Source organism: Plectropomus leopardus, chromosome 16, assembly GCF_026936395.1.
Source record: "Plectropomus leopardus strain MGB_pleo_1.0 chromosome 16, ASM2693639v1, whole genome shotgun sequence".
Taxonomy (NCBI): domain Eukaryota; kingdom Metazoa; phylum Chordata; class Actinopteri; order Perciformes; family Serranidae; genus Plectropomus; species Plectropomus leopardus.
The window spans coordinates 19,740,735-19,764,689 of NC_142191.1; the positions used below are offsets into that span (position 1 = coordinate 19,740,735).

At 40.0% G+C, this 23,955-nt stretch overlaps 1 protein-coding gene across 2 annotated transcripts in view; it reads left to right on the forward strand.

Moving 5' to 3' along the window:
- The window catches only part of lama2 (laminin, alpha 2), a 246,784-nt gene extending 235,234 nt beyond the window's left edge, over window positions 1–11,550 (forward strand). For both annotated transcript variants that reach the window (XM_088089255.1, XM_088089256.1), the window contains 10 exons: window positions 1,515–1,627; window positions 3,187–3,280; window positions 4,949–5,044; window positions 5,560–5,640; window positions 6,238–6,315; window positions 6,450–6,528; window positions 6,701–6,832; window positions 7,287–7,417; window positions 7,972–8,191; window positions 8,938–11,550. In XM_088089255.1, coding sequence (XP_087945381.1) covers window positions 1,515–1,627; window positions 3,187–3,280; window positions 4,949–5,044; window positions 5,560–5,640; window positions 6,238–6,315; window positions 6,450–6,528; window positions 6,701–6,832; window positions 7,287–7,417; window positions 7,972–8,191; window positions 8,938–9,098 — 1,185 coding nt within the window. In that variant the 3' untranslated portion in view covers window positions 9,099–11,550. The remainder of the gene's footprint in view (window positions 1–1,514; window positions 1,628–3,186; window positions 3,281–4,948; window positions 5,045–5,559; window positions 5,641–6,237; window positions 6,316–6,449; window positions 6,529–6,700; window positions 6,833–7,286; window positions 7,418–7,971; window positions 8,192–8,937) is intronic.
- Window positions 11,551–23,955: the final 12,405 nt, after the last annotated feature.

The window sequence follows — 23,955 nt, forward strand, 5'->3', positions numbered from 1 at the left end:
ACAGGCAAAGCCTTGGCCGGTCTGGAAAAAAACAAAAACAAATCTGGAGTAAAAATGTGATCCAAACTGAGATCTTCGAAAGGTAGTCTTGAACCAAGACTGACTCAAATACTACAACACTGGACATGGCGAGGTTGAAAAGGTCAGAAGCTCAAGAAAAGTGGAGGGGATTTGACCAAAGTTTGTGGAGAAAATGTGACAAATGGGAGTAGAGAAGACAATAAGACAATCTTAGAGGAGTCTACAAGTGCAGGAGATGTAAAAGAGGAGTTGAGAAGATACAGCAGGAGAAATAAAAGCACTGTAGAGGATGGGAAGTGGAAGGAAAACTATACAGGAGAGCTGAAGACGAGATAAAAGCGGATAGATGGAGAAATAAAAACCTGTGGAGACAAGTCTTCAGAGTAGTAATAAAAAAGTATAAGGGGATAGAAGAGTAGCAGGTGAGGTAGAGGAAATAGTAGAAAGGAGACATTTTTCAGTAAAGAGCAAGGGGAAGTTGAGCTGATTGAAGAAGAAGAGGAAGATATAAAAGGATGGAGAAGATAAAGGAAGAGGACTTGTTGGGAAACTGAACAAGAAGAGTAGCAAGAGAAGCAAATAATGAGAGTCAAAGTGAGCAGGACAGGAGAGAATATGTGAGAAAGTCAGAAAAAAGGGGGATAAAGGAGTTAAGGAAAAGATAGTAGCAGTTGGGAGGACAGGAATGAGACAAGAGAAAGACTTTAACAAGGAGAAAATTGTATAAGAGGGAAGGGAGGAATGAAGAAGAGGCAAGTGGAAGAGAGATGAAAGAAAACTGCAGTAGAAAGGGAGTTAAAAAGAAAATAGTCTCATAATAGGTGCTCATACTTGTATTACAACACTGACACCTTCTGGTCAGCAGCTGAACTGCAGCCTTAACATGACAAAGGGCATAATAATGCCCATGAAATACTTTGTTTATCCTGCTGCCAAAGTGAAGCACAAATCAAACGGAAATCAAACTGTAGTGTGTTATGTCTAGTTCTAATGAAGAGAAAATATGAGCAGTATTTAGGGTGATCAAACTGTGGGAGGGTCCATTGATTTGAAAACAGTGTCAGCCAAATCCACCTTGGCAGTAACTTATAAAGAGGAAAAGAAACGGTGATGAAAGATGACTGCAATTAAACACATTTTAATAGGCTATATTCTGCAACTAGCTGGGACCATGTGAAATAATCAGTATTGTTGTTTGCACCATAAAAATGTAAAGTATTTTGTCATTGCACATTGAAGACCTCACTTATAAATCTACATCTGGCTTTAATCTTTTGTGAACTTTTTGTTTACCTGCTTTATATGAAGAGCTGTTTGTTGACCCAGTTTGATGGACACATCCCTTTAGGCTCCTGCAGATCAGAGGCAGAAACCCTATTACTGTGACTGACATGTGTTCTGCTCAGGTGTTAAGTTTCCTGTTGACAAGAGGCAAAAGGAACAGTGCTGTGAAACCCTGTCAGTGTAACTGACATGCTATGTCCAATCTCCAGGATTCATGTGCATCAGCTGTGGCCCCGACAGCGCTTGAGAAGGCCTATCAATTTGGACTGACCAGGAACAGCCACATGAGCTTCACTTTTGATGACACCAAAGTCAGAGAGAAGTATGTACTCAGAATAAATAATCATTTTGTTGTTTTCTTTTGCAAGTTGAGTGGCATCTGCCACAGGTAACAGACTGACCTTTTGAGAAACACTGACACCAGAGTAGCGGAGGCAGTGTTTATCTAAATCAATACAAAGTTTCCAAAAATGTAAATATTACCAAAAGAGTCATCCCTGTAATCACAATTACACACTGGTGGAGTAAGTTTTCAAATATTTTACTTTGAGTAGAAGTTGCAATACTGCATTGTGAAAATAAGGCATAATTAATTTCAAATAGAAGTTTGAAAATGTAGTTTAAGTATGGACGTACTGGCAGAATATTAAAAGTAGTAAGTGTAAAGGTACTCATAATTCTGAAAAATGGCCACTATATTTTATACTATCATGTAAAGAATTTATGCATTATTATTTCTATGGAAATAGTTGTACTGATAGAAAGATATTGATGATGTAACATGGAAAAATCATTTCTGTACAGATATACACCCATCTAGTTTTTAGACAACGGCAGTGGTTTTTATGCCTCGGTGCCAGTGACAGCAGTGGCTGGAGAAATTATATTTTCAGGTTGTCCATCACTCCACCCAAAGCATTCTTTTGAGCAAGATATCTGAAAACAGGACAAGGTCACTGTGACCGAAAAAATCCCATAAAAGTGTTTTCACAGAACAATATGATGTCAGAGTGAATTTGACCTTTGACCTTTGAAAACAAAATGTCATCACTTCATTATTTTACCCACTTCATTATTGTACCCTCTTAGAAATGCGAGTGACATTTTTTTTAATAATTAAGGTGTGAATTTTTGACTGATTGCCAAAAATGTGATTTTTTTAGGTCACTGACCATTTTCAGCAGGGAAAAAGCACTTTGGTGGACCTAACTAAACGTCCTATCTAATGTACAGAAGCAGGAGACATTTGGTCAGATACTGAATTGGTGACAACAATCTCAAGTGTCCACCTTGAAACTGTGTATGTGTATATGGAGTTTCTTTGCAGCAATATTCATATTGAAAGCACTGTCGACTGTCAAGGCTGCAACTTTGTGTTCTGTTATGTTCTTCTGGTAGTCCACAACAAGCTCATTGATTTTACTGATACATTCGTTGGGTGGATATTTTCTCTAAGCTGTGGGTTAGCTTGTGGTCTAAATCAAAATGTCATTTATGGAACACATGATGAAATGTCCAGATAGCTGTCTGACTCACTTAAAACTGCAATTTATCTTCCATGCTGTTTACTGCAATATTCCTTACTATGTTGTACTGCAGACAAACAGTTTGGTTTGTATATTCTACATTTGATTGAGAAATGCTTCGTCTATAATAAGTCCATTACAAAGTTGTTTACTACATTATTACCTTTGCAGGAAATGTGTTTATGTTGAAATGCTGTGGGAATCCCTTATTTTTCTTCTCCAAAAGTCTGATACAAATGCAAGGCATCACACCGACGTACCTGTGTTAGAACTGGTTAACTGTGCCTTTGGTGAATGTTTTTTATGTATGTATATATTTGCTGTCTTAACATTTTTGTATGGATATGTTTCACAGGCTGATATTGGAGTTTGAGCTGAGGACGAAGGAGGAGTCAGGTCTTGTTCTGTACATGGCAAGAATCAACCATGCTGACTTCGTTTCCATACAGGTATCCTCAGACAGCTCGGACTGTCTTTATAGAAGTTAAAGTTTTCTCCCTGTTTGTCCCAAAGTTGTAGCTATCTTGAAAAGTTTATTTCAGGTTGGTCCAGGATAACACAAGGTGCTGGGTCATTTCACCACCTCTGACTGAAATAAGCCTAAACTCTGTTCCAATCTGACGAATAATGCGCACTTATTTTTTGTGCAGCATGGCATTTTTATGTTTGGAATTGGGGACTCTAAAATTCCCATTTTTTTCACATCTTTCCTCTATTTTCAATCTATGTACTGAGACAGCACAATGACTGAACTTGTTTCTTTCACCAAGGGTATTGAATATTTAGGAACCAAGGATAAACAAGGTAATATCATGAACTGCATGAAAGTGGAAAGGCAATCGTTATTTCTGATGGATATTTGTACTTGACAGAATGACATACTACACAATCATATAGGAAGTACTCATTTCTGGTAGATAACTGTACAAACAAAATGACTTACTCCACATTTATACAGGAAGTATTCCATTTTGATATATATTTGTACCTGACAGAAAGACCTACTCTGCATTTAACCACATTTTTTGCAAAGTACTCCATTGTGATAGATATTTGTACCTGACAGAATTACCTGTTGCACTTTTATTTAGGAAATAGTCTAAGTTACAGAATCACCCTCTCAAGATTTAATGAAGATGTGAATTTTTTTACCCTTCAGAATGACCTACTCCACATTATACAGATGGTAGTCCATTCTGATAGATATTTGTATGTGATAGAATGACCTTCTCTACATTTAACTACATTTATGCAGCTACTTATGTCTTTTGATAAATATTTGTTGTTGGCAGAATTAAATACTCCACTTTTATACAGGTAGTCATTAATTCATTAATTCTGATGAATATTTATTCCTGACACAATAACCTGCTCCACATGTGTACAGGTCAGGTAGTAGTCCACTCTGATAGATATTTGTTCCTGACAAAGTGACTCCTTCACATTTGACTAGAATTATTCAGGGAGTAGTGCATATATATACATATTTTTACCTGACAGATTGACCTACTCCGCATTCAACCATATTTATACTTGTAGTAGTTTGTTCTGATAGATATTTGTACCCGACAGAATAAGCTTCTTCCGTTTTTTAGGTGGTAGTCCATTCTCATAGATATTTGCACCTCATTGCTTTTGCACTGAAAAGTGATGCCAGTGCAGGAGTGCCTTAAACTTGCATTTTTCTGATGAGCATCACAGATCAACTCCAACTTTAATGTCTTTTAGAAAGTGACCCTACTTTTCACTCCACTGTCTCAGAAAATATTTCGCTAATCACTTCATGGTCTCAATTGCTAGTTTCAAGTCGTCTTTAATACAGCATGATTTTTACTGTGTATGTTATGGTTCCATTTAGTGTAAAATAGACGATAAAGCAGGTTATGCTTTGTGGTTAAATTATAAGAATTTACGATGTGTGTCCTGCACAGCTCCACCCTCTCATCCAAATACAGTTACTTAGGGTTTAAAAAAAACAAAACAAGGGACGACGACCAAAATGTCACACATTAGGCTTTAAAACAGAAGTCCACAAACCAACAGGTGATGTCACGGTGACTACGTCCTCTTCTTCCATACAGTCTATGGTCATGACGCTCAATCTCTCTCTGTTGCAGATCAAGGACGGACAGGTCTGTCTGGGTTATGATCTCGGTCATGGAAACATTTCTGGCTGCGTACCCTTCTCCATCAATGATGGAAACTGGCACAAGGTAGGACAGTTCTTCAGTCTTTCATTCATGCTGGTTAACTCGTTTATTTATTTAATCAGTAATTTGCTATAAAATAATATGTTATTTCTATTCTCTATTTATCTTATACTGTGTTTTACATGAAAATGAAGGAAACTTTGAACCAAATTACATTTTTAACACTTTCAGGACTCTTAAAACGACTCCCCTCTCTGTTGACGTAGATTATAGATTATTTTCACTATTTCTTTTTAGCAACAGCTTCCTTTCTTTCTGCCATCCAGAACATAGATCCTGAAAACTGTTCAATTTATTACAGAAAGTCCCTACTCTCTGAAAAAATTAACCACTTTGGTACATTGCTAATGAAGACTAAATCTAATTTTCAAGTGACAATACGTGATGGCAATATTTGTCTTCTTTGATCTTGTTTTCAACCAAAATGACATATTATCTCTGTTGGTACTGTGACAGGACTGTGCTTATCTATTTGTCAAATGATTCCCGTTCACTGTCTCTTACACCAACACTCTTAGATTCGTGTGAGTCGCAACAAGCAGAGAGGTCTACTTATGGTTGATGGACGATACAGTAAACAGATGACCAGCCCAAAGAAGGTACCCCCCCCCCTTTCCTTATATAAAAATATTGAACATAACTGCACATACAAGGAGTTGCATGTCAGACTTATAAAAGGAAAATACATTGCTTAACGGTATACTATGCAGGAATTAATGAATTTGTAAACTGTATCGTCAGTGAAAGTAAAAGCCAGCCCCAGTCTCTCTCTCATTTTGGAACGAGCTGTGTCTGCTTGGTGTTTCGCCTCTCTGTGTTTACATACTTTTGGCACTGTGTCCATGATTTTTATAGCTTCCTCTTGGATGTGTATTTTACAGTCTGGCATCTGATTGCTACATTTTTAGAAAGTCACAATCTCACCTGCACTCTGCCCAGAACGTCCGTAAAACAGTACAATAAGAAGAAAATACAGGCAGAGGGTAGAGTCTCTGCAGATACACACACCTCCAGCGGGTCATAAGTAACACATGAGAGGGATTACTTCTGTGTGAGACTATACATTGTTTTTCATGAACATCCTGCATAGCATACCTTTAAAAAATAGAGATAAATCATACAGTAAGAAACCTCAGATCTTATAGTTTTCAAAAAGGTTGTCTTATCATTGCATCAGTAACGTCTCTTCTTCTCAGGCTGACCTGTTAGACGTGGTGGGAACGCTGTATGTTGGTGGATTACCACAAAACTACACTACCAAGAGAATAGGACCGGTAAAAAACACACACACAGATGCAGATACTGAAAGTGACGATCAGTCAACATGATGATCATAGTTTGTTTTGTTGTTTTTTTTTAAACAATCTTGTTAGAATTAGACCAAACATTCTCTCTTTTCTGTTCCTAGATTCTCTACAGTATCAATGGATGTATCCGTAACTTGAAGATGGTGGGAGCGCCTGTAAGCACCAAATCAGCCACGACAGGTATTGAATTTGTGTCGTATTTAGGATTGCACTTGTCGCATATTATACTCTTGTACTTATCTAAGTCAGAATTGTCACACGTGTTGTTTATTTTAATTATTTGTTGATGCTGGTTGGCATTTACATTTTTGTGTCAAATTGATTAACCTTTTACTTCCTCCTCTCTGTCTAGGTCGAATTGAGACTGTCGCTGAGGACTTTAAATTGAACATGGCCACGCCCACCTCCAGTCACATGGTAGGAAGATGCTTCGTTGCTACTGAGACAGGCACCTATTTTGAAGGCACTGGCTTCCTGAAAGCAGGTGAGATGAGATGCTGACATGTCAGTTACAGGCTGTGGATTGTGTGAAAAATGTTAAAATTAGGTATAAAATCTTGTCAGTCTGCCATGAAGTCAGCTACAGTATGTGGTTGTGATGCATATAGCAACTGCTTTCGCTGTCTTAAACAAATTATGAAACGTCAAAGTGCAGAAATTCCATAAAAGATTTTAAAAAATCATTACAAATGTTATAGTATGTCATAAAAGCTGAAAAAAATGTCATAGTGTGGTACGTCATAAGAAACGTTAGGAAAATGTTATAGTATGTCATTGAAATTTGAAAAAAATGTAACAAAAACGTCACAATAGAATGTTAGAAAAAAAGTCCTGCAAACCGAATAGAGTAACTCCAGAGAAAAAAAAGCAGTCTAGCTCAGACAACAAAGCACTTGCTTTTGTTATAAAGGTGAATGAACGTCTCTTTCTCTCTTTAGTGGCTTCTTACAGAGTGGGTTTGGACCTGTTAATCGCATTGGAGTTTCGAACCAGCAGAACCAACGGAGTGCTGTTGGCCGTCAGTAACCAAGCCAACGATGGACTGGGAATAGAGATCGTAGAGGGCAAAGTACATAACAATGATTAAAGAAATGATGTAACATTTTTGGAAATACACTTATATCTTTCCGGCGGAGAGTTAAATGAAAAGCTCTTCATCAGTCTCATGTCTGTCTGTTAAATAATAGTGCTCAAAGGCTGGAATCTCTCAGCCTGGCTCTGTTCACACATCTTGAACCTCACCTCACTATGTGACACAATATATCCTCATACAGTAAAAGTGACCCCCCACCCCACACACACACACACACACACACACACACACACTGTTGGTTGTAAGCTAAAAGACTTTTATGAGAGCGGTGACGTGCCGATCTTTTCATCTGACTCTTCACTAGAAAACAAATAAAGTAACCTAAAATGTACAATGATTCTTTTATTTAAATCTTAATTTAATGTTGCATTACATTTTTTTTGTTTATATGTGTGTGTGTGTGTGTGTGTGTGTGTGTGTGTGTGTATATGTGTGTGTGTATATATAGTTACCTATAGACAGATGTTGAAAAAAGTGTAGTTTTCCTATATGCATTTCAATTTCTATTCTTTCCATATTTCTCCCCCTAGCTCCTTTTCCACGTTGACAACGGAGCTGGACGAATCACAGCGGAGCACATGCCTGTGGGAGAGGGCTTCTGTGATGGACAGTGGCACTCTGTTACTGCCAGAAAGCTTCGCCACAGGGTGGAGCTGGTGGTCGACGGGCAGCAAAGTCAAGCAGAGAGTCCTAACACACGCTCCAATACGTGTGACACCAACGATCCCATCTATGTCGGAGGATATCCAGGTATAACTGCCTTCTAACGCACAATCCTTAAAGGGACAGTTCACCCCAAAATGGAAAAAAAACCCAAAAAAAAACCCTTTCCTGCTCACACCAAAACAATGTAGAGGGTGAACTGTCCCTTTAACCTTTTGAAACTTGAGCAAACCAGTTCGATGTCTTTCAAAAACATGGGGAGAGGCAATGAAAACTTAACAATGGCCCACAATTTTGCTTCAAAAACAGACAAAACAAAGTGCGTAAAATAATAAAAAGTATTTTTTTTTTATGTATTATATTTCCAATTAACATAAGTCATATATGTCATTATAATCATAAATTTACATTTTAATTATACATTTAGAACATTTTTTTAATATTTTGATCATTTTCTAATGTCCTCTTTTCCATTTTTTAAGTCATTTTCTTTCTCAAATCTTATAAATTTCTTGCACTTTATATAACATTTGGTCAAATCAAACCAGTTTGCTCAGGTTTCACAGGGTCAAAAAGCTTGTAAGTGGCATCAGAACATAGCACAGGAAAACTTAATTTGGGTTTCAAAGTATTTGTCATGATACTGATGCTGTGTTTAAAAAAAAAGCATCATATAGACAACACCACACACTGTAAATAGATGCCCTATTAAATAGATACATTACTTTGCAGCGGAGTAGCCAGTGTGCAAAAACTACTTTAAATACACATATATATTTCCAGAAATGCAATAAGTGAGATGACACTTTTTTCTCTCTCTCTCTCTCTGTCAGATGGAGTTCGACAGTCAGCTCTCTCGACCAGCACTTCCTTCAAAGGTTGTATGAGGAACCTGAAGATCACCAAGGCTGCTAAGACCATGGACGTGCAGTTCAACAAGGCTCTAGAGATTAAAGGAGTCCAGCCTCTCTCCTGTCCTGCTGTAGCTGCCTAACCAGTGCCAAAGCCTCCCCTTGTTTCCCTAAAACAGCACTTGGTCCAAATCTCAGTCTCCAAACCTGCACAGTGCACATCTTCTTGCTGAACCAAAAAGTAGGTAAAATCAGTTTCACAAGGATTTGCTTGTTTTGAGCCCAGAGGGGTGTACCATGAGGTAAGTCTGACAGAGTAAAAAATTACAAAGTCACAATATTTATTTTACCACTTAATTTTTAACATGACAGCTGCACATTTTACAGCTCTTAAATTTTATGCAGCAGACGTTACACTCAAGAACTACATTTACGTATACTGACACTGTCCCATCATGAAGAAAACGTGCAAATCATTTTTAGTTTTTGGTCGGTTTTACTGACTGATCAGTAATAAATATCATTAGACTATCAATCTTCTAATCGATGTTCAGCTGTAATATACCAGCAATGCTGAACTGACTTCGCCAAGACCAAGCATAAAACCAAAATCCAAAGTGGTAATGTTTTGGCATTTTTTTTTACAGTTTAAAAGAGTAACTACTGGCAGTAGGCTGACGCTGTTTACAAAGGAGTTGATTAGTGAGAGTTGTTTTTTGGAGGATTTCAAGCAGAAACAGAAACTGATTCCACCCGGGTTAGCCGTGCAGCATAGGATCTAGCCAGGTTAAAATAGAGCCACCTTTGTGACATAGTAAATTTTGGCTGTAGGCTCAACATACCTCACTCAAGCACTCATCTTTCTGGTACACCAGCTTTTTATCAGATACAGAGACATCCAGTTAACTCATTTGTGTCCTTGAAGAAATAGTCTATAGATGACAAACCTGAATCAATCACTCACTAAAACATTAAAAGGAGGTGTCATCATAAACGTTTAGGATAAAATTTTTAACTTATTCCAAGATACATGTCTTTTATTTATAGTATTCTGATATCTACTAATTGCTTTTCCAGCAATTCAGTGTTGATATTTACAGTGCTTCACTTTGATCATATTGTATTTGTGCTTACATTATGCACAGTGCAGACTTACAGGCTACATTACTGTATCTGGGCTGAGAGCCTGAGTTAACTTAATGCCTCTGTAGCTGATGAAAAAGCAACCTGGGCTCAATGTTGTGCTCTTGCTTAACTGAAGAAAGCAAGCATTTTACATTGTTGAAAGTCCTTGTGAAACACAGTGTTTACCTAACAATCACCAGTTTATATCTCCCTGAATCACACCATAAAATAACAAATTTATCCACTATATATTGAAATTAATTGGCTACCAGGTGTTGTCACCGACTAGAATCTCAGTGTATTGCGTTTACTTACCAGTGGTAAATTACTAAACATTACTGTCTTTCCAAAAAAACACAGAAATAGCTGTATCTTGTTCCTGTCTGGACCTAAACATGCAAGAGTATCTGGTGCTGTTTTAAAAGTGCAAGCTAACCTTCACATTATCAATATGAGGCCCTGACTTCATATTCATGGCACAGCTCTTGTCAATAAATACATCATGGCTACAAATTAAGGGCTAAAAGTATTTTAAAACATGTTTCATAGGTAGATCTTTAAGTTTTCACAAAGGATGATGTTAGTATTAAGACCTGCGCTGTGGTTGCAGGCGCTCACAGTATTCAAGCTAATAATACTATGGGATATTTGTGAATATGATAACATTAAAGTCCCTCTTGCAAAGGAAGAACAGGGTACGTTGAGTCTGTCAGTTATATTATTTTACCCTTGTTACACAAACTTAAAACAATAAAAATGACAATATGTATCTTAGTGTGAGTTTTCTAAATTTGTCCTCCATAAACCTTGTTCCCTGAGAATTTGTGTGAATCTGAAAGAAAATTTTCACTCTTTTGAAAAGGAATAGTGAACACAGACGTGAACATTGTGTAGGCTTTATCTTCTCACCCAGAATAACAGATGCAGTTTCGGCAGCAGACATGGACAGTGATCTTTATAGATTTAAAAGTGTAATTTTCTAAAAAAAAATAAAAAAAAAAAACAAAACATTTTGATGATTTCATAGCTCTGAAGCAACAAAAGCTTTAGTTTAAATGTCCAGTGTCTAATTCATAAACCAATTACCAAAGAAAGCACATGTAGAGCCTCCTTGATGAAGTATGAGTAGTAAATGGATTGTTTTGGGGAAGACTACATTACAAACTGCCAGTTAATCACTGTAAGCTATATTAACATAATATTTTTAATAACGCTTCAACAGACTAGAGGATGAGAGCAATTTCTACTTTTCGGGGGGTGCAATATTCTTTTAACATTCCACACTTCCATCAATTGATTTGATGTTTGAGAAATTTTCACTCAAGCTGGAGCTTGTATCGCTATTCCGTTTTGTTGCAAAATCTGAAGGTGCAAGGTTTGTGTAGGACATTAATGTGGCGTATGCTCTGCATGGTGTGGCTGAAAATACTTAAGCAGCTGTCTCTGAAATATATCCTTGATAGCATCACACAGACTGTCCTGTCCTTCTTTAAAACTACACATTATGATAATTAGACAAATTATGTTGAGAGGCATTCAAGGAACTAAAAAAAGACATCTCTGAAATAGCAGGATGTGTCAGGCAACAACGTGGAATCATTTCTTGACACAATTTCAGGTAGTTTTTTTAAAGATGAAATATTTGGCAGCTTTTTTTGTGATAAATAATATTAAAACTAACATTTGATTTAAAAGATAAATTAAAGTAAAGAAGATTAAGATCAGGAATTAAGAAGATTGTCGTTAATAAGATTTATAAAAAATAAATTAAAAAGGGGTGGAAAGACCCTGTTCTTGTTTTTTTTTTTACTGAATTTCCACCAGGTGGTGCTACTGCTCTTCACAGATACTCGGACAGAAAGACTATCCACCAACACTGACAAAAAACAGTATGACTTGTTTAGAGCTGTCCATGGCTGCTTAATGAATTTCAAAGTAATTCACATAGTGTTCAATTGCTAACAGTAACTTAATTTTCAAATCAACTGATTACTTTTTAGGGATACGTTTTTTTTCCAAGTGCTACTTGTTAATTTTATAATTAATATATGCGTGCCATCCTAATTTTATTCAACAGTTAACTTAGTCCCAGTTACCAAGAGGAAATAATTCAGACAAAAAAAAAAACACATTTTGTATAAGATACGTAACTATGAAATTTTTGCCACATTTATATGACATGCTACTCAATGAGCTTTTTATGACGTATTTTACGACTTATTATACAATGATCAGTTTTTTTTTCACTGTTTTTTTTAAAGTATACTATGCTCTGACATTTCTTTGATATTTATTGTGACATTTATCATGCCAGACTAAATTACCAAAAATATTTGACATCTCATGACTTACCATAATATGACCTTTGAAATTCTAAAATTTTGTTTGACATACTGTACGATAATGTTTCATTGGATTTTTCTTATTGATGTGAGATTTTTGTCACATCTGACACTTTTCAAAACAAACCACTATGAAGCCAAGTTGGAAATTCTAATGACATGCTACTATGACGTTCTTATGTCATTTTCTTTACAACATATTACACAATGATATGTTTATTATTTTTTTAAAAAACATACTACATACTACTTTGGACGTTATCTATAATATGACGTTTTTATCATATTTTTGACGACATTCTATATTTTGATGTTTCAATCATATTTTGAATGGCATGCATTAGTATGACATTTTTTATCAAATTTTGGATAATATACCATACTATGACTTTTCCATCAAATTTTGGATCACATACTAAACTGTGACATTTTGATAATTTTTTGGATGACTTACTATACCAGTGTTAGGCAGCCTGAGGCTCTAGAGCCACATGCGGCTCTTTAGCCCCTCTCCAGTGGCTCCTGTGTCTCTGCCTAAAAATTATATGGAAATGAATTGCGATTATTTTTAAAAAGTTTTCATTCAATTTTTCAATTGCAAAAATATGTAGCCTGTGCACAGAATATGAAAATGTATTTCATTAACTAAAATATGCATCATATTTCTGTGACCTTGGTGTCTTTTCTGCTAACTGTTGCCAAATTTCAAAAATGGTGGGCAGTCCTGGATTGAAAAGGCCTGACTAGCTATGGATTCCAAATCCAAGACAGGAGAAGTCTCAGAGGAAAATGGAGAAGTTATTAGTGCATAGAGATAATAATAACAGTGCATGGATAGATCTTTTCACCGCCAACACTGCAAAGTTAATGTAACAAAAAATTAGAAATAGTGGTTAAACATATTAAGGAATGCTCATGTAGACCCGTTAATAATATTGATAAGCTAGTTTGACTATATGTGTTGTGTTACCTGCGGCTCCAGACAGATTTTTTTTTTTTGTTTTGGGCCAGAAATGGCTCTTTTGATAGTAAAGGTTGCCGACCCCTGTACTACACTATGATGTTTTCATCACAATTTGGACCGCGTATTATTCTTTGACGTTTTGATCAAACTTTGAATGACATACTATACATGACGTTTGATCATATTTTTGACAACATAGTATACTATGAAGTTTTGATTAGATTTCGGATGACTGTGATGACTAGTATACTGTGATGTTTTCCTCACATTATGGACACCATACTATATTATGATGTTTTGACCAAACTTTGGAGGACATACCATACTATGACATTTTGATTATATTTTAGACGACATACGATACTATGACGTTTTTAATGGTTTTTGGATGACATACTATATTATGACGTTTTCGATGAAATTCAAATGACATATTATACTATGACGTTTTTGATGATACTATATTATGATGTTTTCGCTTATTTTCAGATGACATACTATACTATTTTTGATGAATTTCGGATAATATACTATTGACGCTTTTGATGTTTTTTTGATAACATACTGTACCATAACTTCTTTTTTAAGACGACATACTATAACATGAAGTTTTTGATGATTTTTGGACGACATACTATACTATGTCGTTTTTGATGATTTTCAGAGGACTTACTATACTATGATGGTTTTGGTGGTTTTTGGATAAAATAATGTACTATGACATTTTTGATGATTTTTGGACTAAATACTATACAATGACGTTTTTGATGATTTTTGGATGAAGTACTATACTATGATGTTATGGTGATTTTCAGACAATATGCTATATTATGATGTTTTTGAGGATTTTCAGCTGAAATACTTTTCAGTAATGGTTTTGTTGATTTTGGATAACATACTATACTATGACATTTTTTGATGATTGTGTGTTGAAGAAATGGTTGAAAAGGACATAGTATAGTATGTCAAAAAAATAGAATTTTGACATGCAGAAAAAACAGTTGAAAACAACATTATAGCGTGTAGAGACATCATAATATAGTGAGTTGAAAAAACTGCCAGAAATGTCAGGATGTAGCATATCGAAAAAAGGCTGAAAACACCATTAGTATACTGTGTTGGAAAATGTCAAATTTTGACATGTCAAAGAAATGGCTGAAAATGACATACTATAGTATCTCGAAAAGAGTCATATATTGATATGTCAAGAAAACAGCTGAAAACGATGTATTAGGGGTTGTCGAGAACGTCATAGTAGTAAGTCGAAAAGGCAGCCAAAAAGGTCATAATATAGCATGTTGAAAAAAAAGGCTGAAAATGACATAGTATGGTATGTCGAAAAAGGTCAAATTTTGACATGTCAAAAAACAGCTGAAAACGACATTATAGCTTGTTAGGATTCATCGTGGCATAGTAAGCCAAAGAAATAGGAGAAGAATGGCTGAAGAATCAGCCAAAAACGTCATAATATAGCATTTCCAAAAAATGGCTGAAACAACAGTGTCGATTGTCGAAAAAGGTCGCATTTTGACATGTCAAAAAAAATGGCTGAAAAACACATTATAGCTTGTAGGACAGGCCATAGTATAGTAAGTCTAAAGAATAGCCAAAAACGTCATAATTTAGCATGTCAAAAATATGCCGAAAACGACATAGTATAGCTTGTCAGTCATTTTGACCATTTTTGGGCAACATACCATGCTGCCGTTTTTGATGATTTTTGGATGTCTTTCTACACCGTCTTTTTTTCAGGTTGCAGACTTGCCATGACACGGTGGATCAAGTGTCCGTTTTTTTCTTCATGCTGTTAATCATAAATTCCTTAACTGAGGATTTTGAAATAAATGCATGGAAGTCATTTCATTGAATGTCAGAGAACAGACTGAATCTCTTTGTTTTACACACATGCAGTACATCACAGCAACTGAAACATATGAGCATCCTCTGTTCAGACTGTGGGGACATTTTTTATATACTTATAATACATGGGCCCCACAGGATGAATCGTAATGATGCCCAAATTCGGTTTAAATTTGTGGCTCTCACTGCTGAATAAAGTGAGAAAAACATAATCTTAAAATATATATAACTTTGTCAATAAGAAGCAAGAAACATTTATTGGCCTGACTCATATATCAGTCGAGTTTTTGACAGATGTCACTGCCGATGAGTTTTCTGTTTCAACATTGTATGACCCTTATATCAGCAGAGTAGATAAATATATCAGCTGATATTGTATTTTGTTTATGACAAAATATAATTTGGCTGTAGATTCATACAGTTTAGACACTGATTGTGATACTGCTGAAAAATTTAGGCATGTAAAGTTGAGTGATATATATATCTCTTCCAGAAACTGAGTTGATTATCGGCCTGACTCATATAACAGTCAAGTTTTCAAGTGTGTGGTATTTTGTTTGTTTGTGTATGTTGTGTTTATGTAATAACTGAATATTTAACTTAACTATTAACTTATATTTGATGACAGAACGGTCTCAGCTCGGATATCAGCGTGTCTGGCTGATCTCTCCACATGGATGAAGGAACGCCACCTTCAGCTAAATCTGTCTAAGACCGAACTCGTGGTCTTTCCAGCTTGTCCATCTGTTCAGCCTTGGATCAGTGTCCAACTTGACTCGAGCCTACTTGTGCCCACAAACTCAGCCAGAAACCTGGGTGTCATGATTGATGACCAGCTGACCTTTAAGGTTCATGTGGCCTCAGTTTCTCGGTCTTGCCGTTATGCCCTCTACAACATCAGGAAGATCAGACCCTTCCTGACCCAACAGGCCACACAGCTTCTGGTTCAGGCTCTTGTGATCTCACGCATTGACTACTGCAACTCTCTTCTGGCAGGCCTCCCTGCATGCTCACTCAAACCTCTTCAGATGATCCAGAATGCAGCAGCACGTCTGGTCTTCAACCAGCCCAAAAGAGCACATGTCACCCCGCTGCTAATTTCTCTTCACTGGCCTCCAGTGGCAGCCAGAATCAAATTCAAAGCACTTCTCTTGGCTTACAAAACAATCACAAGAACTGCTCCAGCCTACCTGGAATCCCTGATCCAGGTCTACTTTCCTTCTCGCCCACTACGCTCTGCATGCGAAAGACGGCTGGTGCTTCCAGCCCAGCACGGCTCTAAATCTCTAGCTAGACTCTTCTCTTCTGTTCTTCTCTTCTTCAATCTCTGTGCGTTCTGCTGAGTCCCTTTCTACTTTTAAGAGACAATTGAAAACTCAATTGTTCTGAGAACACCTCGGCACTTAACCCGACTCTTCTCCTCTTTGCCCTTTGGGGTAAATTAAGTCAGATGGTCCAAAACCCAGCACTTAATGATTATCTAGCACTGACAAAGTTGTGTGATGTTGTATGTTATCGTAAGTAGTGATACTGAGATTGTTGAATCTCAGATGCTGAGATCGCTACTGGTTATTACTTTGGTTTCAAAAAAAAAAAAAAAAAGGGGGGGGGGGGGCTGTGCGGCACTTCTTCTGCCACTAGACGGCAATACCTGTGACCAATCACACCTGAAGCACTTTTTGGCACTTACTTAGGGGTTTTTTTCCTTAAGTCCAAATTCTTGCTTGTTGTTGTACGTCGCTTTGGATAAAAGCGTCTGCTAAATGAAATTGTAGAATTGTTATCAAACATGTTAGGCTGTAAAAAAAAAAACAAACACTTTCTTCTCATTCCCATTTATTGCCATGAGGTACAGAAACATACATTTGTTTCAAAATGTATCTAAAATACAATATAACAACAAATACAATAGAAATATAACAAATGACACATATTTCATTTCACATCAATGATATTGTATTTTGTTTTGTACTTTCTAACATTGTATAGTTTGGTATTGTGACAACATGTAATATTGTATTATGACGTTAGTTATGATTTTTGGATGACATACTATACTAGGACTTATTTTATGCCATTTTGGACGACGTCTATAGATGAATCCGCCGACTAGTTTGTGTGCTCCGCCATCTTGTGGCACCACCATTACTGCGGTGGCACTGGGCTGCTGCCCGCTGACATTGACAGCAGTAGATACAGTATTAAGTAATAATGTTATAAGGTTGTAGTGACAGCAGCATGGTTATATGATTGTTTAAGTTAGACAGTGGCCTCCAGATACAGATGAACGAACATTATCTGGATTAGCCCGTAGTTAGTCGGGGTACATATCACATATAATAAAGTGACGAGGCGCTGTAATGTACTGTACTAGCTACAGTTAGCTAGCACAGCCATCAAACTAACCTGTTACATTTGGAACAAATTATGATTTCATGTTGTTTTATAATTTAGTCCTTTACTGTTAATATTTTAGACCCACTTCTGGCAAAAATGTTGGTTCTTTGCAGGGATGCTATGCAGACTGTCTGTATAGTAAGTCGAAAAGTAGCCAAAAATGTCATAATATAGCATGTTGTAAAAATGGCACCCAGATGCTAACTCAAGCTGCTTTTTCCCCCGAGGGAGATGATCCCCTTCATGAAAATTCAAACAGCTGCACTCTGGCTCATGAGCATATTTAACATGTTCATTAAAGAGCAGCAGCAGTCGTATGACCGACCACTGCTAGGAAACCACATATGAAGGGATGGAAACTCCCAAACAGCAGCAGGAGGCAGCTTCTACCCAAATCATATGCCAAGCAGGAAGAGGAACTTTATACTCGAACACACCACCCTAAGGCCAGCCAGTGAGGGCAGAGGGAGAGTGGAGACAATGATGATGAAAATGATCTAGAGATAGAAGAAGAACAATAGATCATACTATAGTGTGGCACAAAAATGTCAAAATATGACACATTCAAAAAACAGCTGAAGAATGCATAAAACAGCATGCCAAGACACGCAATAGCATAATGTCACAAAAACTGCCCAGAACTTCCTAAAAAAACATAATATGGTATATTGAAAAAACAACAAAAAATGCCATGCTATGGCGTGTCTTGACACACTATTTTATGCTGTTGTGAGGTGTTTGTAGCTAATTATGGGACAGGTGATATTCTGACATTTTTGTCCATGCTATAGCCTTGCCTTTGTCATCATTTTCCTCATTTTTTCAACATGCATTATTACAGTGTTTTGGGCTGATTTTGCACCAATTTCTGCTATGGCGCATCTCTGCACGCTATTTTATGCTGTTTTGAGGTGTTTTCAGCTGTTTTTGGGACATGTCATAGGCTATAGTATGGAAAAACTATAGCCTATGTAATATTTGACATTTTTCCATACTATAGCCTTGCCTTTTCGGTCATTTTTTCAACATGCATTATTATGGTGTTTTTGGCTGTTTTTGCACATATTTGTGTTATGGCATATCTCTGCACACTATTTTATGCTGTTTTGAGGTGTTTTCAGCTGCTTTTGGGACATGTCATATTTTGACATTTTGCCATACTATAGCCTTGCCTTTTCGGCCATTTTTTCAACATGCATTATTATGGTGTTTTTGGCTGTTTATGCCCCTTCCTGAGCTACCACCTTATTGCGGTGGAGGGGTTTGCGTGTCCCAGTGATCCTAGGAGCTCAGTTGTCGGGGGCTTCATGCCCCTGGTAGGGTCACCCATGGCAAACAGGTCCTAGGAGAGGGACCAGACAAAGTGTAGCTCACAAGACCCTTATGATGACAACCAATGGTCCGGAGTTCCCCCCGCCCGGACGCGGGTCACCGGGCCCCCCCCCCTGGAACCAGGCCTGGGGGTGGGGCTCGATGGCGAGCGCCTGGTGGCTGGGCCTTCACCCATGGGGCCCGGCCGGGCACAGCCCGAAGAGGTGACATAGGACCTCCTTCCCATGGGCTCACCACCCGTAGGAGGGGCCGTAGGGGTCGGGTGCAATGTGAGCTGGGCGGCAGCCGAAGGCGGGGACCTTGGCGGTCCGATCCTCGGCTGCAGAAGCTAGCTCTGGGGACGTGGAATGTCACCTCTCTGGTGGGGAAGGAGCCTGAGCTGGTGCGCGAGGTTGAGAAGTTCCGACTAGATATAGTCGGCCTCACCTCGACGCATGGCTTGGGCTCCGGAACCAGTCTTCTTGAGAGGGGATGGACTCTCTTCCACTCTGGAGTTGCCACTGGTGAGAGAAGCGCCGGGCAGGGGTGGCAATACTTATTGCCCCCCGGCTCGGTGCCTGTACGTTGGAGTTTACGCCGGTGAATGAGAGGGTAGCCTCCCTCCGCCTTCGGGTTGGGGGACGGATCCTGACTGTTGTTTGTGCCTATGGTCCAAACAGCAGTTCAGACTATCCACCCTTTTTGGAGTCCTTAGAGGGGGTGCTGGAGAGTGCTCCTTCTGGGGACTCCCTCGTTCTGCTGGGGGACTTCAAGGCTCACGTTGGCAACGACAGTGAGACCTGGAGGGGCGTGATCGGGAGGAATGGCCCCCCGATCTGAACCCGAGTGGTGTTTTGTTATTGGACTTCTGTGCTCACCACAGATTGTCCATAACGAACACCATGTTCAAGCATAAGGGTGTCCATATGCGTGCCAGCATCAGGACACCCTAGGTCGCAGTTCAATGATCGACTTTGTAGTCGTATCATTGGACTTGCGACCGTATGTCTTGGACACTTCGGGTGAAGAGAGGCGGAGCTGTCAACCGATCACCACCTGGTGGTGAGTTGGCTCCGATGGTGGGGGAGGATGCCGGTCAGACCTGGCAGACCCAAACGCATTGTGAGGGTCTGCTGGGAACGTCTGGCAGAGTCTCCCGTCAGAAGGAGCTTCGACTCCCACCTCCGGGAGAGCTTCGACCATGTCCCGGGGGAGGCGGGGGACATTGAGTCCGAGTGGGCCGTGTTCCGTGCCTCCATTGCTGAGGCGCCGACCGGTGCTGTGGCCGTAAGGTGGTCGGTGCCTGTCAGGGCGGCAACACCCGAACCCGCTGGTGGACACCGGCGGTAAGGGGTGCCGTCAAGCTGAAGAAGGAGTCCTATCGGGCCTTCTTGGCCTGTGGGACTCCGGAGGCAGCAGACAGGTACTGACTGGCCAAGCGGAGTGCGGCGGCGGTGGTCGCTGAGGCAAAAACCCGGGCGTGGGAGGAGTTCGGCGAGGCCATGGAAAACGACTTCCGGACGGCTTCGAAGAGGTTCTGGACCACCATCCGGCGTCTCAGGAGGGGGAAGCAGTGCTCCGTCAACACTGTGTATGGTGGCGACGGGGCGCTGCTGACCTCGACTCGGGACGTTGTGGATTGGTGGAAGGAATACTTCGAAGACCTCCTCAATCCCACCGACATGCCTTCCGTTGGGGAAGCAGGGCCTGGGGACTCGGGGGTGGGCTCCTCTATCTCTGGGGCTGAGGTTACCGAGGTGGTCAAAAAGCTCCTCGGTGGCAGGGCCCTGGGGGTGGACGAGGTCCGCCCAGAGTTCCTCAAGGCCCTGGATGTTGTGGGGCTGTCGTGGCTGACACGACTCTGCAACATTGCGTGGACATCGGGGGCAGTGCCCTTGGACTGGCAGACCGGGGTGGTGGTCCCTCTTTTTAAGAAGGGGGACCGGAGGGTGTGTTCCAACTACAGGGGGATCACACTCCTCAGCCTCCCTGGTAAGGTCTGTTCGGGGGTACTAGAGAGGAGGGTCGGCCGGATAGTCGAACCCCGGATTCAGGAGGAGCAATGTGGTTTTCGCCCCGGTCGTGGAACTGTGGACCAGCTCTGGACCCTTGGCAGGATCCTTGAGGGTGCGTGGGAGTTTGCCCAACCAGTCCACATGTGCTTTGTGGACTTGGAGAGGGCATTCGACCGTGTCCCTCGGGGAGTCCTGTGGGGGGTTCTCCGGGAATATGGGGTTTCGGACTCCCTGATACGGGCTGTCCGTTCCCTGTATGACCGGTGCCGGAGCTTGGTCCGCATTGCCGGCAGTAAGTCGAACTCGTTTCCGGTGAGGGTTTGACTCCGCCAGGGCTGCCCTTTGTCACTGATTCTGTTCATAACTTTTATGGACAGAATTTCTAGGCGCAGTCAGGGTGTTGAGGGGGTCCGGTTTGGTGACCTCAGGATTGGGTCCCTGCTCTTTGCAGATGATGTGGTCCTGCTGGCTTCATCGGGCCGTGACCTTCAGCTCTCACTGGATTGGTTCGCAGCCGAGTGTGAAGCGGCTGGGATGAGAATCAGCACCTCCAAATCCGAGACCATGGTTCACAGCCGGAAAAGGGTGGGGTGCCCCCTCCGGATCGGGGACGAAGTCCTGCCCCAAGTAGAGGAGTTTAAGTACCTCGGGGTCTTGTTCACGAGTGAGGGAAGGATGGAGCGGGAGATCGACAGGCGGATCGGTGCAGCATCTGCAGTAATGCGGACTCTGCACCGGTCTGTCGTGGTGAAGAGGGAGCTGAGCCGAAAGGCAAAGCTCTCGATTTACCGGTCGATCTTCGTTCCTACCCTCACCTATGGTCACGAGCTTTGGGTAGTGACCGAAAGAACAAGATCGCGGGTACAAGCGGCCGAAATGAGTTTCCTCCGTAGGGTGGCTGGGCTCTCCCTTAGAGATAGGGTGAGAAGCTCGGTCATCCGGGAGAAGCTCGGAGTAGAGCCGCTGCTCCTCCGCGTTGAGAAGAGCCAGATGAGGTCGCTTGGGCATCTAATTAGGATGCCTCAAGGACGCCTCCCTGGTGAGTTGTTCAGGGCACGTCCCACCGGTAGGAGGCCCCGGGGAAGACCCAGGACATGCTGGAGAGACTACGTCTCACAGCTGGCCTGGGAACACCTCGGGGTCCCCCGGGAAGAGCTGGACGAAGTGGCCGGGGAGGGGGAAGTCTGGGTTTCCCTGCTTAGGCTGCTGCCCCCGCGACCCGACCCCGGATAAGCGGAAGAAAATGAATGGATGGATGGGCTGTTTATGCACCACTTTCTGCTATGGCGCATCTCTGCACGCTATTTTATGCTGTTTTGAGGTGTTTTCAGTTGTTTTTGGGACATGTCATATTTTGACATTTTTCCATACTATAGCCTTGCCTTTTCGTTAATTTTCTCAACATGCATTATTATGGTGTTTTTGGTTGTTCATGCACCACTTTCTGCTATGGCGCGTCTCTGCACGCTATTTTATGCTGTTTTGAGGTGTTTTCAGCTGTTTTTGGGAGTTGTCATATTTTGACATTTTTCCATACTATAGCCTTGCCTTTTCGGTCATTTTTTCAACATGCATTATTATGGTGTTATTGGCTGTTTTTGCACATATTTATGTTATGGCATATCTCTGCACACTATTTTATGCTGTTTTGAGGTGTTTTCAGCTGTTTTTGGGACATGTCATATTTTGACATTTTTCCATACTATAGCCTTGCCTTTTCGGTCATTTTTTAAACATGCATTATTATGGTGTTTTTGGACACTTTAGCACCAATTTCTGCTATGGCGCGTCTCTGCACGCTATTTTATGCTGTTTTGAGGTGTTTTCAGCTGCTTTTGGGAAATGTCATATTTTGACATTTTTCCATACTATAGCCTTGCCTTTTTCGGTCATTTTTTAAACATGCATTATTATTGTGTTTTTGGCTGTTTTTGCACGAATTTCTGCTATGGTGCGTCTCTGCATGCTATTTTGTTCTGTTTTGAGGTGTTTTCAGCTGCTTTTGGGATTTGTCATATTTTGACATTTTTCCATACTATAGCCTTGCCTTATTTGGTCATTTTTTCAACATGCATTATTATGGTGTTTTTGGCTGTTTTTGCACCAATTTCTGCTATGGCGCATCTCTGCACACTATTTTATGCTGTTTTGAGGTGTTTTCAGCTGCTTTTGGGAAATGTCATATTTTGACATTTTTCCATACTATAGCCTTGCCTTTTTCGGTCATTTTTTCAAAATGCATTGTTATGGTGTTTTTTGCTATTTTTGCACCAATTTATGATATGGCGCATCTCTGCACATTATTTTATACTGTTTTGAGGTGTTTTCAGTTGTTTTTGGGATTTGTCATATTGTGACATTTTTCCAGACTATAGCCTTGCCTTTTTTTCGGTCATTTTTCAACATGCATTATTATGGTGTTATATGCCACTTTTGGACCAATTTCTGCTATGGTGCGTCTCTGCACGCTATTTTATGCTGTTTTGAGGTGTTTTCAGCTGTTTTTGGGAGTTGTCATATTTTGACATTTTTCCATACTATAGCCTTGCCTTTTTTCGGTCATTTTTTCAACATGCATTATTATGGTGTTTTATTTTGGCCATGCACCAATTTCTGCTATGGTGCGTCTCTGCACGCTATTTTATGCTGTTTTGAGGTGTTTTCAGCTGTTTTTGGGAGTTGTCATATTTTGACATTTTTCCATACTATAGCCTTGCCTTTTCGGTCATTTTTTCAACATGCATTATTATGGTGTTTTTGGCTGTTTATGCACCACTTTCTGCTATGGCGCATCTCTGCACGCTATTTTATGCTGTTTTGAGGTGTTTTCAGCTGTTTTTGGGAGTTGTCATATTTTGACATTTTTCCATACTATAGCCTTGCCTTTTTTTGGTCATTTTTTCAACATGCATTATTATGGTGTTTTTGGACACTTCAGCACCAATTTCTGCTATGGCGCTTCTCTGCACGCTATTTTATGCTGTTT